The sequence below is a fragment of the Hermetia illucens genome, chromosome 3 (genome assembly GCF_905115235.1).
Source record: "Hermetia illucens chromosome 3, iHerIll2.2.curated.20191125, whole genome shotgun sequence".
Taxonomy (NCBI): domain Eukaryota; kingdom Metazoa; phylum Arthropoda; class Insecta; order Diptera; family Stratiomyidae; genus Hermetia; species Hermetia illucens.
This window is the reverse complement of record NC_051851.1, coordinates 88047235-88061955: the sequence shown is the minus strand read 5'-3', so window position 1 is coordinate 88061955 and position 14721 is coordinate 88047235. Positions and strand designations below refer to the sequence as shown.

Genomic DNA, 14721 nt, shown 5'->3' with positions numbered 1-14721 from the left:
TTTGTGCATCGTCTTCAGTTGGCGAGAACTCCAACTCGTCGATGTTCTGGTTGTTCAGTAGCTCATCAAAGTACTCAACCCATCGCTCCAATATGCCCATTCTGTCGGAAATCAGATTCCCCTCTTTGTCTGGGCAGGATTAGTATCGAGGTGTATGAGGGTTCATCCTGCTGACTCATTGGTAAAACTTCCGCGGCTGGTGCGGTTGCTACTTTTCAAGTTCACAGACCTGTTGGTTGTCCCAGGCTTCTTTTTCCGTCTGTGAAGTCGCTTCTCCGCTCGAAGGAGTACGTGATGAGTCTCTGTGCGTACCCGCGTTCTTTGAGAATGCTACTTGCTAGCTTACATTCATCGTCAAACCAGCCGTGCCGACTTTTTTTGCGGCTGGGGCCAAGTATCTTTGTGGCGGTATTTATGATAACGTTCTTCAGGTGATTGTGAAGATCATTTGTTGATACTTCATCTTTAGGATCCATGTTGACTAAGGATATTGCGGCAACCATTTCCATCTTATAGGTGTTGCGGGGGAGTGTGTTGTGGATGGCTTCAGTGTTAATTCTCGCCTGATTGTCAGAGGGGATTGTAGGTGGTGTTGTTATTCGAGCTCGGAGCACTATGCCAACGAGATAGTGATAGTGATAGTATTGGCCCCCTATATGTTGTGACATTCAGCAAGGCTGAGTGGTGGCGGCGTTCGATCAACACGTGGTCAAATTGGTTGAAAGTGGTCCCGTCTGGAGAGGCCCACGTATGTTTGTGGACCACTTTGGGCGCAAACCAGCTACTTCCAACAACCGTTTCGGATATGGTAATTGGGCAGGTCAAACTACTAGTCATTTTCTAATGCGAGGAGTCTACTTCAGCAGTTCGCCTTCAATTCCTAGGTTTAGTCAAATAGAAAGTAAGAATTACTTGTTCACAGAAACTTAAGCGTCATTCCAAATAATTCCTCGCCACCCTCATTCTTTTTGAAAATCAGTATTGCACAATAGCAAATCAACTGAAGCTTCAAGAACTAAGCTAATAATATGAAAATATGATCACGAAGAATACATTTCTAAGAAAATGCGACAATTCTGTTGCTGGTTATGTTATGCGATGACAACCAGTGAAATGAAGAATTCTATTCGAAAATTACATAGCACCATTCTGCCAAGAATTGAAGCGGGTAGCCATGAACTAGGATAGGATATGTGTACAGGTTCCAAACCATCGCTTCGGTCTTAGAATGTACACTAAAGTAATTGGTCCCTCACGTTAAGTCGTAAAAATGTTATACCTTAATCTTTAAATCGTTTCCTCATTATTCAACTGATGTACCCTTCCGCATTCAGTTCGTCGAAAGATCTAGTGTTCTTTTTGTCACAATTAAATTTGATACTGTTAATAAAGGAGAATATTCTTTCCTCACTTCGTAATATGTATGTCGAACATCTTAAGCTCCACGCAATTATTATTGTTACCGTTTCAGTTGGGAAAAATTCAATAAAACCTTTTAAACCAGGGCACGAGAGCCCTGCTCCGGCTCTCCAAGAAAATATATTTTTCCTCTGACTAGCATTGTAATATTTACACTGGATCGTATAATCTTACGTTGATGTCTGACACTGGAATAGAAAGTGTTGAAGATCAAAAGAGCCTTAATGAGTGTTACATTCCTTGGTCAGAGTTCATTTTCACTAGAAGAGTTGCGAAACGAAGTTTTTATCACTATACTTTTCATTGATTATCGTATTCCAGTATTTGCAATTCCAGTGCAGATGTTAAGAAAATATAGTACAATAATTATAATTTCGAATACTTCATTACTCCATTCCGCTCGGTATAAAACGTTCCTGGACAAAGACCAGCCTGAGGCACAGAACCATATCGCACAGACAGTCCCCATTCAAGAGTGCTCAAATCAAATTAAATCTTGAAATCGATACTTGAAATTTCCCCAAAAGTATCATATACCCTCCTCACATTGTATTCATGAAAAGCATATGCTAGGCCACTATCAGATAATTATTATCCTTTCTTGAATTTCCTTTTCAATAATTTTCCAGAATCACATCTCGCTTTCAACTTTTTTCATCTGAGTAACATAGTAACAATTTTAATACAGTTGAACCAGAAGGGGGTTTAAATGGCTCTTAACCATGACACGACCACAAGTCGAGAGTTACTATATTTTCAGTTGAGTGGAGGGTTTCCCAATAATGAACCGCACAAGAAAGACCAGCATATACGAGTGGTACTCATTAGTAGCAAAAAAGATACATTTGTTGTGGGTATCTTTTGTTATTTCTGGCTTGAATAGTGATTCTGGCGGAGGAAAAAACAAGTGCACTTGAGAAAGGTTTACATAATTGCTCAGATCAAAATTTTTATATTGCTACTTTTCAGAAGCACTGATGCGATTAATTTCGGTGGGAGCTGTCTGGAAGTGAGTCAGAAAAGATTGATGCAAAAATCTTTGATTTACTGCCAAATCAAAACAAACGCTTTTGCGAAAGTACATTCTCAAATAAACACAAATGATAAAAGACTGTAGTGTTAGATATTATACCTGGTCTATATTGAATTACGTCACCAAGCTATGTAAACATCAATGGACTTACCTGGACTATCGACATCAGTTCTATCCGGTGAGTACGTGATATTCAGTCTTTCCGAACGAATACGATGTGATTCGGGATCTGATTCGTTTCCGCTAAACTGAACTCGTTGATTGCTATCCAGCTCAGTAGGTGGCGAAGGGATTCCGGGATGAAATACACCTGCCGATTGAGGGACATTATCTGCGCTATTAGGCTGACCAGAAACACTTGAATATAACAGACCTAGTTCACGAGCTTCATTCTCTTCTTGTGCTTGTTGCCGCCTCAAAGCCACCTGCAAGATATTCAAAGCGAAACAACCTTAGATAATGCTGTATGTGATAAAACAAAGGGTTCTTAAAATTTAAGGGAATAAATTCATTCTATAAGGAAAACTGAACCTTTTCCCTGGGAGTATATATAGTATAGTATATATAGGATAGTATACACGTAGTATTTTAAATGCTGGACAAGTAACATTCATGAAATAGCCAGCACTCAAAGTAGATCAACCACCAAATAAATAATAATACGTTCGCAATTCACCATTTTCTTATCTTCGACAGCGAGCTTTGACCATCTTTCTGTATTGTCTACATCATATTCTCCCTTAAGGCTTCGTCTCCACATTCGAGTTGAACAGCGATTTTCTCTTGCTTATTCGTAATAGGCTTTGATCACTTTTGTGGCCACGATTGCATGATATACTTTCGTTAAATGCTTTCTTAGGTATCCTTGTTGTGATCAAAGTTGACATAGGCCGCACATGATAAATACATGCTTCACACATTTCACTTCACCATTTCGTTTTCTGCAGTATCCGTCACACATCTTTACAGATATTTTTGTCATTATTCACATTTCATACCCTTATACTAGGACAAACCTTATCAAAACCCTGCAGAACAATGCTTATTGAATTATTTGGACCCATAACTAACATAAACGAAATAATAATTTTCTTTCAATTTGAAGACTTTCAGCATGTTTGGACCACGAGTTTTGTTTTGTTCTCGTTAACTTGTAACTTGTTAACTCTTAATTCAATCACTTTATGGTAGTAACCACCGCCTGAAATTCATGGAAATTGACTCCAATGGGATTGCCAGACAGGCTCAGGTGTCCTTAATTTTAATTATGAATTTTCGAATTTTTGACGACTGATCCCCATGATATCAGGCAGTGTAGCAATTATAGAGGTATCACGTTTCTGAGTACCATCTATATGCTAGGTCGGATGGCCCCATACGCCCAGAACATCATCATACCAAAGAAGCTTCAGTCCAGGCAAATCAGCAACAGATTTTCTCTCTGCGGCAAGCGATAGAAAAAATGTTGGAATATGGACATCAGTTGCGCCATCTTTTCATCGCCTTTCAATATATTTAAATTATGTTTAAATTACTATGATAGCATAGCCAGGGTAAAACTGTACACGACCATGAGAAAATTCGGTATCTTAACGAAATTGATAAGGCTGACTAAGCTGACCCTGACCAATGTGCGAGGCCAGATAAAATTAGCAGGATCACTCTTGAGATCATTCGACATCAACAACGGTCTACGACAAGGGGATGCCTTATCATGCGCCCTCTTTAACCTGCCCTTGAGAAAATGATCCACCCAACTACTGGCCTATGCTGACGATATCGACATCATGGGAAGAATGACCGAAACGTACAAACTGCCTTCACTCAAATCGAACAGGCGGCGCGAGATCTTGGGTTGCACATCAATGAAGGCAATATATAATATATGGTGGAAATGTCCGCGCGAAAACCTAACCAACGAACAACATCAAACCGCACTGGTCAAACGGGAAGAAAAAAATGTAGGAGACTACAACTTTGAGACCGTTGACAATTTTTCCTTTCTAGGGTCGAAAATCACAACAGATAACAGCTATGCCGATGAAATCCGCGGACGGTTGTTGTCAGCCAACAGAGCCTATTTCAGCTTACAAAGACTGTTCCGCTCGAAACGTCTCACCATAGGGTCAAAGCTCTTACTGTTCAAGACAATGATTTTGCCAGTCCCCTTGTATTCCTCGGAAACTTAGGTTCTTAGCAAGAAAAAAACTCTTGGCCGCATTCCACAACTGGTGTTCTTTGTGATCGATGTATCAACGATTGTCCCAAACCTAAAATTTACTGCAGTATTGTTCGCTCTGCCACCCTCTATAGTCTGAATATTGGCCGTCCCATCCGGAACGTAAATGTTGCGTCAGGCTAATGGCGTTAGGCGTGGGGACAAAGGCTAGAGAAAACGAAGAAGTAGTTTTTCTAACTGCCTGGATACACATTTTTACGTAAGGAACTCCGTTCCATATCAGGATTAATTTCTGTTGCGTCAGTGATGAATATACTATTCATCTCTAATGATGTATCACTAGCAAAAAGGTTTTGGGAAACTTAGATTAAGTGAAATTTAATTAATTAGTCAAACATGTTTTTGCCCTTGATCTTATTTACGGTTTTCGGATAAATTTCAATAAAATTAATATGTACCATTATTAATTTTATTTGAGCAGATACCGGTTTGGAGACCTAAGGTATTGAGTTGCGAATCACTTATTGTCCAAACGATGTTGGAAACTTTTGTAAGGCCATTATGAATTGCAATTAAGTTGATATTTGTACCACATTGGGTCGATCCGTCACGTGTCATTTTACAAAAATTCTGGTGTCCTTTCCGATGCGGGAGTCCGCGCAAAACTGGAATGAAGATGGATAAAAAAATGGCTCGACCGTGCATGTGGAGTGCCATGATCGAAAGGGAGGACCCACGACCATCAAATCCCCCGATCGATCAAATGTATGATGAGACGTGGCCTTCGAGGTTGCCTCCCTGCATTAGTATCCTTACGCTATTATATTGGAGCATGCCCTTATTAAAGTGAAAGTTGTGTGGGGCTAGAGAGGAGTAAGAGAAAAGGAAGACCTAAAACCAGCAATATTTAGTTAGAGCTCATTATAATGTGTATTTCTTGGTATTCTAAGAAGAAGAAAACACTAAATTTTGGAAGAATGATAAAATAATAAAAGGATAAAATATGCAAATACATAAAGTTATCGAAGAAAACAAAAAGGAAACTAAAGGACGATAACATTCTTGCATAAAATTCGTAAGTAAAAGAATAATAAATAAAAAACATAATAATGACATCAAAAAAAAAAAAAATTCATGCCAAACTTCAGCGCCCTTCCCTTTCTAGAGTTCTCATGGTTAAATTCCCAAGAATTTTTTAGAAGCTTGACAGATTTAGTTACAGTATCCCTTCAAGACTCTCTTACATTGTTTAGTTACTCCTTGCCCACCGGTTACAAGTTGAGCGTTTCCCTATTTTTAATGGGGACGATATTCTCCTAATAGACAATTCTGCATTCATGCATGCATAACAAATACTCAAATAATAAAAATTATTTGTGATATTGGCCAAAATCAGGAGTTCCTTAAATTATCTTCCTAAAATGCACTATAAGTCAACCAACTAAATAACTCAAGGAGAAACTAATCAATTCGAGGAACTAAAATAATTTCGATTCCTGTCGTCCAGTTCCGAAATGCTGTAGCTGCTACTGGAAGCGGTTCACTTGTTTTTCGACATACCTTTTACCTCTAACTACCTCCAGCAGATGAATCCCAGGAATCCATCCTCAATGCCATCAAGATATCTAAACTAATATCGACCTTCAAAAAAATTGGAATTCAAAACGTATTCACTGGCATGTTCCCGAGAAAATTGAAAACCAAAATGTACGAAAATTGAAATCCAAAATTTAATTCACCAACTAGAAAAACGACACGAAATCGACCAATTCTCATTAACTTCACCGCGCCAACTGTTTTTAACGTCTTCACGAGTCAAACAACAAAAACGATTTTCCCATGTTCAGCGTATCAGCTGTCCAATCAATCAGCTAGTCTCGGCCACGCTAATCTTGAATCCGCTAAACACGGCCTTAGACTTTAAAATCAACGTCGACTTAGCGACGGCAATAACTGCACCCTATTGCATTGTATTACAACAACGATCAATACAACAAAGGATTCGCTCGGCCAATTTTCGCTTGTACCGTTTGAAAATTATCAAAAAAATTGGGTTCTTAAATTTTGCGAAAGCAACCCACTGTTAGGTTGTTTTAAAAAATGAGCAAAATTAATATGCCATATGCGAAGCAAAACCTTACTAAAATCGGTTTGTTGTCTGCCTGTCTGTCCGTCACATGGATTTTTCTTGGAGACTGTTGTAACGATTGACACCAAATTTGATGGAAAGGTGGGAACTACAAATGCTCAAGCATACAGTGAGCTACATAATTCTATGCCAAATTTAAGAGGGGAGCGTCCCCAAGCATGCAAAAGGGGGTGTATTTTTTTTTACACCATATGAGGTATAAATGAAACGTTTCGTACTTTCCGAAGCACTTTCCGGTGCGGGCGTTGAAAGTGATTATTTCTTTAACGGACCCATTCTCAGAAACTTCGCAACCGAAAAATCTGAAAAAATCAAGATGTTGCCACTTTATGGTGCCTAGCCTGCGAAATACTCTACATACCGATAATGTGCGGTACTGTAGGCTATAACATAAAGCATGATCCTACCAACTTTCGTGTCAATATCACTTGAAAGTGGATATTTTCGCATAATATATGCATATATTACGTGCTACATACTAATGGGACAAATGCACACTCAAATGCCTTCATAAAATGAACACACAAAACCTTTCATAACTTAAGCGTCCAGCTTCGGGTTTCCGATCTGTTTCAGAATATAATAAATTAAGCTCATTAGAAATGTTGATGTATAAGTTGTATTTACGAGAGGCAAAAACGAGGGCAAAGATAAAAACCTTTTATTTTTCAAAAGTTCATTTTCATTTATGAAACAATCCACTCTATATTAAATTTGATAAGTATTCCAGTTATATTTATGTAATCATCATTATCAGTCTTTCTTTTGGTGAAATTGGTTCACTTAGTTTTGTTTTTTGCTTTCTAATATCCTGCTTAATGCTTCCTACAATAAGAGTTTCAGTGGACTTTCTAACATATTCAACGATTTTTTCTAGGAACCCAATAGTTCGCTACATTTTTCTGGAATTTATTAATTTCATATATGCCAATTCTCTCCTGCTTGACAAACAATTTCTTTTTAAGGAAAATACTTTTTAGCTACCATGAATAAAGTATTTTTGCATATACCAAAATTTAACTCTTAGACAAGCGAAACCATCACTTTGAATATTTTTCCGCCATTGCATTTTCGTGCGTATTATTATGATATTACTCTGCTATGTTCTCAATGTGCAAAATTTACGCTCGACTGCGCTTACACCTTTATTGCATAATATACGCTGTGTTGCGATACTACTCCTGCTAACTACACTGTAGAAAATACTATTTAAAGAGCGTATACTTAGCAGACGTTAGAAGGTGGTACAAATTTACATTTTGTAATCCACGGAATAAAAAACAAGTCCGAAAGCCGGTTTTGTGTATTTCTTATACAAAAACATTTGAATGGACATTTGTCCCAATAGTATCTAGCACGTAGTGTATATGCATATATTATGTCAGAATATTCACTTTCGCGTGCTACTGACATTCAAAGTCTTAGGATTTGCGCTCAAGCGACAAATTTGACCTATTGTAACTTTGTTGTAGTAAATTTCGTAAGATCATGCTTCATATTACTGATGATTCTAGGATGAACTTAACATATTAAAAATTATAGTAATATACTATTATTAACTTTATTTGAACAAATATCAGTACAGAGGGTCTTTCGGAGCCTACGAACCGAATGGTGGCAGCTTCGTACTAATCGAAACCTTTCATTTGGTGCCCCACATGATTATATTCGCAGGTATGGTGACCCCCCTCCCCTTAAATTCCCCCTATGACGATGTCACTTATTATATGCGTAGATGTTCACAGTTCCCACCTTTCCACCAAATTGGGTGCCAATCATTATAACCTCTTCTAAGAAAAAAAAAAGCGTGTGACAGACAGAGAGACAAGTGGACAGTCAGACAGTAAACCGATTTTAGGAAAGTTTTGTTTTACACAAAACCCTTACAAACATTTAACTGATTTTCTAATTTACGGGTCCCTTTTCATCATCATCATCATCATCATCAACGGCGCAACAACCGGTATCTGGTCTAGGCCTGCCTTAATAAGGAACTCCAGACATCCCGGTTTTCCGCCGAGGTCCACCAATTCGATATCCCTAAAAGCTGTCTGGCGTCCTGGCCTACGCCATTGTCCCATCTTAGACAGGGTCTGCCTCGTCTTCTTTTTCTACCATAGATATTGCCCTTATACACTTTCCGGGCTGGATCATTCTCATCTATACGGATTAAGTGACCTGCCCACCGTAACCTATTGAGCCGGATTTTATCCACAACCGGACGGTCATGGTATCGCTAATAGATTTCATCATTGTGTAGGCCACGGAATCGTCCATCCTCATGTAGGGGGCCAAAAATTCTTCCGAGGATTCTTCTCTCGAACGCAGCCAAGAGTTCGCAATGCTTCCAATTCGTCCCTTTTCATACTTCTTTTTAATTCCTGGCAAAACTCACAGAATCAGAGCATTTCATTGCCTGAAGATGCCGAGGTAAGTGGGAATGCTACAGGACTACTTGCTCGGTAGATAACCTTCATGGTGTAGAAACCGTCCAAAGATGGAAAGCTGGTCTTCCACAAAACTTGATGATGTATGATATTCCCAGTCTGTATGATTATATATATGTATGCTGAATGAGGTCTTAACAAATATAAACTGCTGAAGATTGGAAATATTTCAATTGCAAGTGCCTTGTGATTCAAAGGTACAACACTTTAATTAGGAAAATTTAGGTTTCCGATGCTCTTAGTACTGGAATGATCTCAAAAAGGCTTTCAAAGTCGGCTACATTCATCCTTTCTTGCTCGTCCGATGATGACTTCTTGCCTGTTTTTAGCGGATATTTTACCTTTCTTTATGTGAAGCCGTTTTATTTTGTTTAGAAGATGGGGCTGGGGAAGGATGGTTATGATTTCGCTGAATTCATTGCCTTCTTTGTGCATTTTGATCCTTCCTTATTTCAAAGAATTTGCTTTCATCATATCACTACTTGATCATTAGGATGATATCGTTTGCCTTATCGGTGGGAAATGCTAAACAAGCTTTTTGTTAAATTCGTCAATTATCCTGCTGTGCTTATTTAGAATTTTGGAATGAACTCGTGTGATTTTATTATATGCAGGATGTCCTTTCGGATGCATCCTCTTCATGCTCTACACTAGCGACTTATTCCTTCAGGATCCTTTTTCCTGATAGCATAGTTAACTCCTCTGTTGGGTATTGCTGTTAATTGTGCCGTACTGAACTCCCCTGAGATTTGTCTATAACATAATTTAATAATGCAATACTCCACTTTGGATTCTCGTTGTATTGCGGGTTCCTTTCTCCAATCTAAGGGCGTATACTTTTCCATGATACTAGAATTAGAGCCGGTTTTCGAAGTGAAAAAAGAGATCATCCTCTTTGGCTATAATTTACATTTACTTTACAATTAACAGCTACCGTATTTCGAAAGTCAGTCCTTGTGTGTACTGTAATTAGGTTATCTGCAACGAACCATTCCCTTTAACTCGGCCTGCTGCCATAAGCAGGAAATGACAGTATACAATGCCATGATTACATTGTGTTCATATATGCACATCGGATGGTCACAGTGCCCCCAAAAGGACGCCATCCACGCTCAGTTCGGTATGCCAGTTACGCCTGAATACACACCCAGTTGACCGAAGGCCGGAACGTGAGTTGCATTCAGCTGGCCTGTCAGTGTGGGCCTTTCAAGCGGCCGATGATCGAAGGCAAAATGAGTCGGCTAATCGGTCAGACATGTTAGATTAGACAGTGAGTAAAAGTTTCACGTTTGCTTAGATTGTGAGCGTTTTTACCGCTGGTAAACATTTTTTATAAATTTTCACCGAAGTATCTTAAATTTGGGTCTTAACGAATTCCACGTCCAGAGTTGAACTAATGATACCGCTTGGTTTGGCGATACGTGAATAGTGCTTTTAGCTCAAACGGCGTCCGGGTGCACTACGGGCTCTTCCGGCGTAACTAACAGGTCGAACTGTCTGTGAATTGGGGCTTTAAGAAAAGACAAAATAAATAAGGGAAGAAGGATGTACTGCACATGCAGAACATAAAAGAAGAACTCTCCAGGCTATTCGTAAAAAGGAATAGGCATCCGAAAAAATGGATGGTAACGACTGGTACCTATAACAGAAATACATTCCATGAAAGAAGAACCCGACGAAAAAAGGCAAAAAGTAGAAGCTACAAAGTAACCTGCCAGCTTTTCACGGAGAGAGTTGAACACATGGTTTCGTCCGACTTCCCGGTACGTGGATGGTGTTTTCAGTCCAACTGCCGGCCGGGTGGAATATGGACTGTTCAGGCGTGACTGACAATGAAAAACCTCGCCAGCATACGCATTGCATTGCATTGCTTTCCCAAAATGGAGGACAAATAGATCAACCTAAAGCTACGCGGAGCAGTAGAAGACGAGCGTAATCCTTACCAAGTGCTCGGCGCCGGAAGCTCGTTTCCAGCAATAGCGTGCAGGTGTGGTTAATGGACTGTGTTCTACATGGGGATTTATGGCAACCATATATCTAAATTCAAAGTTTTCATAACTGAATAATTTTTTTCAGAATTATGACTTGTGTGTCAAATGATCAGTCTCAAATTGAGTTGGTTTATTCGATCCGTTGATAGCTGGTTCGATGTTGGAAGTGAACTTTAACGGAATACGTTAGAATTGAAATATAATAACATAAGAACACATGGGCCCAGGAAGAACAGATTGGACGTTACTCCATTACCCATTTATCCACCAATTCACCAATAAGAGTATCTTCATGATTAGAGCTGTCGTTTAAGCAACCCGGCTACCCCACGAAACTGACATCATCTGCATGTGAAATGTTAAACCCTTACCTGACTATAAACATTTTCAATTCACTTTGTCCTGACGCCTGTATGCATAATGCTTTATGTCCTCTCTATATTTTCATTAATGGTGAAAACTAAACTGGTACTGAGCAATGCGTACTCTAATCTCTGCTCGCTTACACAGTCCTTTCACTACTCACTAAGTCCACGAACATTGCTTACAATTATTAATTTTAAATGAAAATCCGTAAACTGCATTAGAACGTTTCTTACCTGTGCTGCCATAACTCGTTGTCGCTCCGCGATCAATGTGCATTTTGCACAAACGCAATCTCGCCAACGGCAATACCTTTTGTGTCCTTTGAGTGCACTTACCTGAAAATGGTAATTGAAAAGAAAATGTTTGAAAAAATGGTTTCGTTTGAATGCCGTACGTTTACGAGGTCCTCGTATGTGACATTGTAAGAAAGAAAGTTAATGAGTGGGTAATTGGAAACTTGTAGTGTATAAACCTGCGATGTGAGAACTTCAAATGTCTGCAAATAAATGCAGCCTGTGTGATGTTGCGTTTATGTTTGCAATAATTACGAGTACGTACAATGAGTGAATAATGAATAACGGCAATAAGTGTGCATTTATGCACTAGTTAACAAATTTGTGCATTTGTTTGAAAGGGTTGAATTGCTTGTTGATGGTGCGCTGCTATTTCATGAGGGATGAAATGGATTTAGGCTTTTTAATAGGCAGCGTTTAATTACAAGAGTAATGTAGGAACTGACGCGATATATGTGGGCTTTGCTCTTTTGAGAGTCTAGTATGTCCTTAAACTTAAAGAGAAATGTTGCAGTAAGTTTCATATTCTTAAAATTCAGGAATTGAATTCTCCTAGTATGGACATGGGTATGTACGTTGTTTACATTAGCTGAATAAAATACATAATTGCTCACTTTGCCGAAAATCATGGAAGTTCTTTGATATAATTGTTTATTTTAATTTGCCGTCGACCTGTAGGCCCGAAACTGTTCAATAACTATTTACTAACTAACGTTCCCATTTGGTGTATGATCAATTTAAAACTAAATTTAATGAAATAGTACATATGTAGCCGCCAATTTCTCAACAGGTGCATTACCTTTCTCCAGCCTTTGTCCCATTCACAAGCTGGGTCGATCCGTCGTGATTGGTTTCGCCATTTTATTTTATCATATGCCTGATCTGGATGCAATCTCGAAGCTTTTAAATTCCCATCCAGCGCATCAAGCCACTGTTGTGTCGGTTGACCTCGTGGCCATTTATCATCGACTTCGATGTCCACACTAATCTTAGCAAGTGAATTCTCGTTAGCACGAATTACGTTTTTCCACGATCGGTCCAACTCCATATCGATCGCGGATATCCCCATTTCAGATATGATCAAAACATGTCACGCCACTAGTCCAACGCAACATCGTCATCTCCATTACCGCAAGACGCCGTTCATTCTCTTTTATAGTCGACCAACACTCAGAACCAGAGAGGGCGACACGACGGACGATTGATATGTCGATCACAAAGAACACCAGTTCTGTCACACCATTTCATCCAGGTTGAAGCAAAGCAAAGCGTTGACTCAAGCTATTTAAAACGCAGAATTCTGGGCAGATCACCGCCGCTAACAGTGATTGCGCCTGCTTCATGGGGACCGGTCGTCGAAAATTCAGTTTTGTTTAGATTCAATCTGAGACCATATTGCATGAGGCAATCATTCCATTTTTGGATAAGCTGTTCGAGATGGTTTTTGTTATTTAATGCTAGGAAAACATCATCTGCATAAATCAGCGTATAGGGCATTGAATGTTGGATGTGCCGTGTAACGGTGTCCATAACAAGAACAAAGAGGGGTGATGAGAGGCCGCTTCCTTGATGAACATCAACAGAGACACACTTTGAACTTCAGTTTTTGGCATCGTGGTGGACGCTTCAGGTATGAAGGGTTTTGTATATTTCTCCTATAAAAACATTTGAGTGAAAATCTGTCCCATTAATACCTAGCACATAATATATGCATCTATTATGCAAGAATATCCACTTGCGCTTAAGTGACAACTTTGACCTAATATAACTTAATAATGCGTCTTCCACTAAACTTGGGAGTACCATGATTTCTCTTATTGCCCATCTAGGTTGAACCTAAAGACGGTTTTGAAGTCAATTACTAACTAACTACTAAGAAGTTCCTGTCTTCTAGAAACGATACTGACTTAGTTTTTTTCAAATCTCTACTTTCATCGGTCAAATCCTTAATACGTAAGTCCAGAAACGAATATTTGAGCAGTATGGAAGACTCCTCCTCCCCCGTGCCTCCAGGTTGGGAGTTGGGTAGGGCTGACAACCCTACACGGAAAACAACTTGTTACGAAGCCACAACAGGAGCCTCGGACAGGACGGATTTTAAAACGACGGACCCGGCAAAGAACACGGAATAACGATTTGCGCATTTTCTCATGGAACGTGCGCTCCCTGTACAGAGATGAAGCTGACGAGCGACTAGCCGATACCCTGTCCCCATATAGGGCTGATGTAACAGCGTTGCAAGAGATGCGATGGACAGGGACCGGTTTCCTGGAGAAGAGCCGCTACACCATATATTATAGCGGTCATCCAGTAAACCATGTGCTCGGAGTAGGTTTATTAGTCAGCCAAAAAATGAAACCTGCTGTTATCGGCTTTGAAAACATAAGCGAACGGCTATGCACTCTGCGCTTGCGAGGCAAGTTTAGAAATATAAGCCTCATAAACGTTCACGCCCCTACAGAGGAGACTGCAGAGTCGGAGAAGGATACCTTCTACTAGGCATTAGAACGAACCCCCAAAGCCTGTCCCAGATATGATATTAAAATCATACTTGGGGATTTTAACAGCCAAGTAGGGAAGGAGCCCGTATTCAAGCGATACGTTGGCTCCCATAGCTTACACGAAAAAACAAATGATAACGGACTGCGGATTATTAAATTAGCAGGGTCACACGAAATGGTTGTTGGAAGTACCTGGTTTGTGCGGAAAGCGGTCCACAAGCATACGTGGGCCTCTCCAGACGGGACCACTTTCAACCAAATTGACCACGTGTTGATCGAACGCCGCCACCTCTCAGCCTTGATGAATGTCAGAACATATAGGGAGGCCAATATAGACTCGGAT

The 14721-nt window shown here is 39.7% G+C and overlaps 1 protein-coding gene across 2 annotated transcripts in view; it reads right to left on the bottom strand.

Moving 5' to 3' along the window:
* The window catches only part of LOC119652345 (doublesex- and mab-3-related transcription factor A2), a 42194-nt gene that overhangs the window by 17441 nt on the left and 10032 nt on the right, over nucleotides 1-14721 (bottom strand). The window contains exons 2-4 of one of the 2 annotated variants that reach the window (XM_038056371.1): nucleotides 11818-11919; nucleotides 2826-2877; nucleotides 2604-2762 (exon numbers count right to left, since the gene is read on the bottom strand). In XM_038056371.1, the coding sequence (XP_037912299.1) occupies nucleotides 2604-2762; nucleotides 2826-2877; nucleotides 11818-11919 (313 nt within the window). Of the gene's footprint in view, nucleotides 1-2603; nucleotides 2878-11817; nucleotides 11920-14721 lie in introns of both variants that reach the window. The other variant, XM_038056370.1, reaches the window with a different exon arrangement.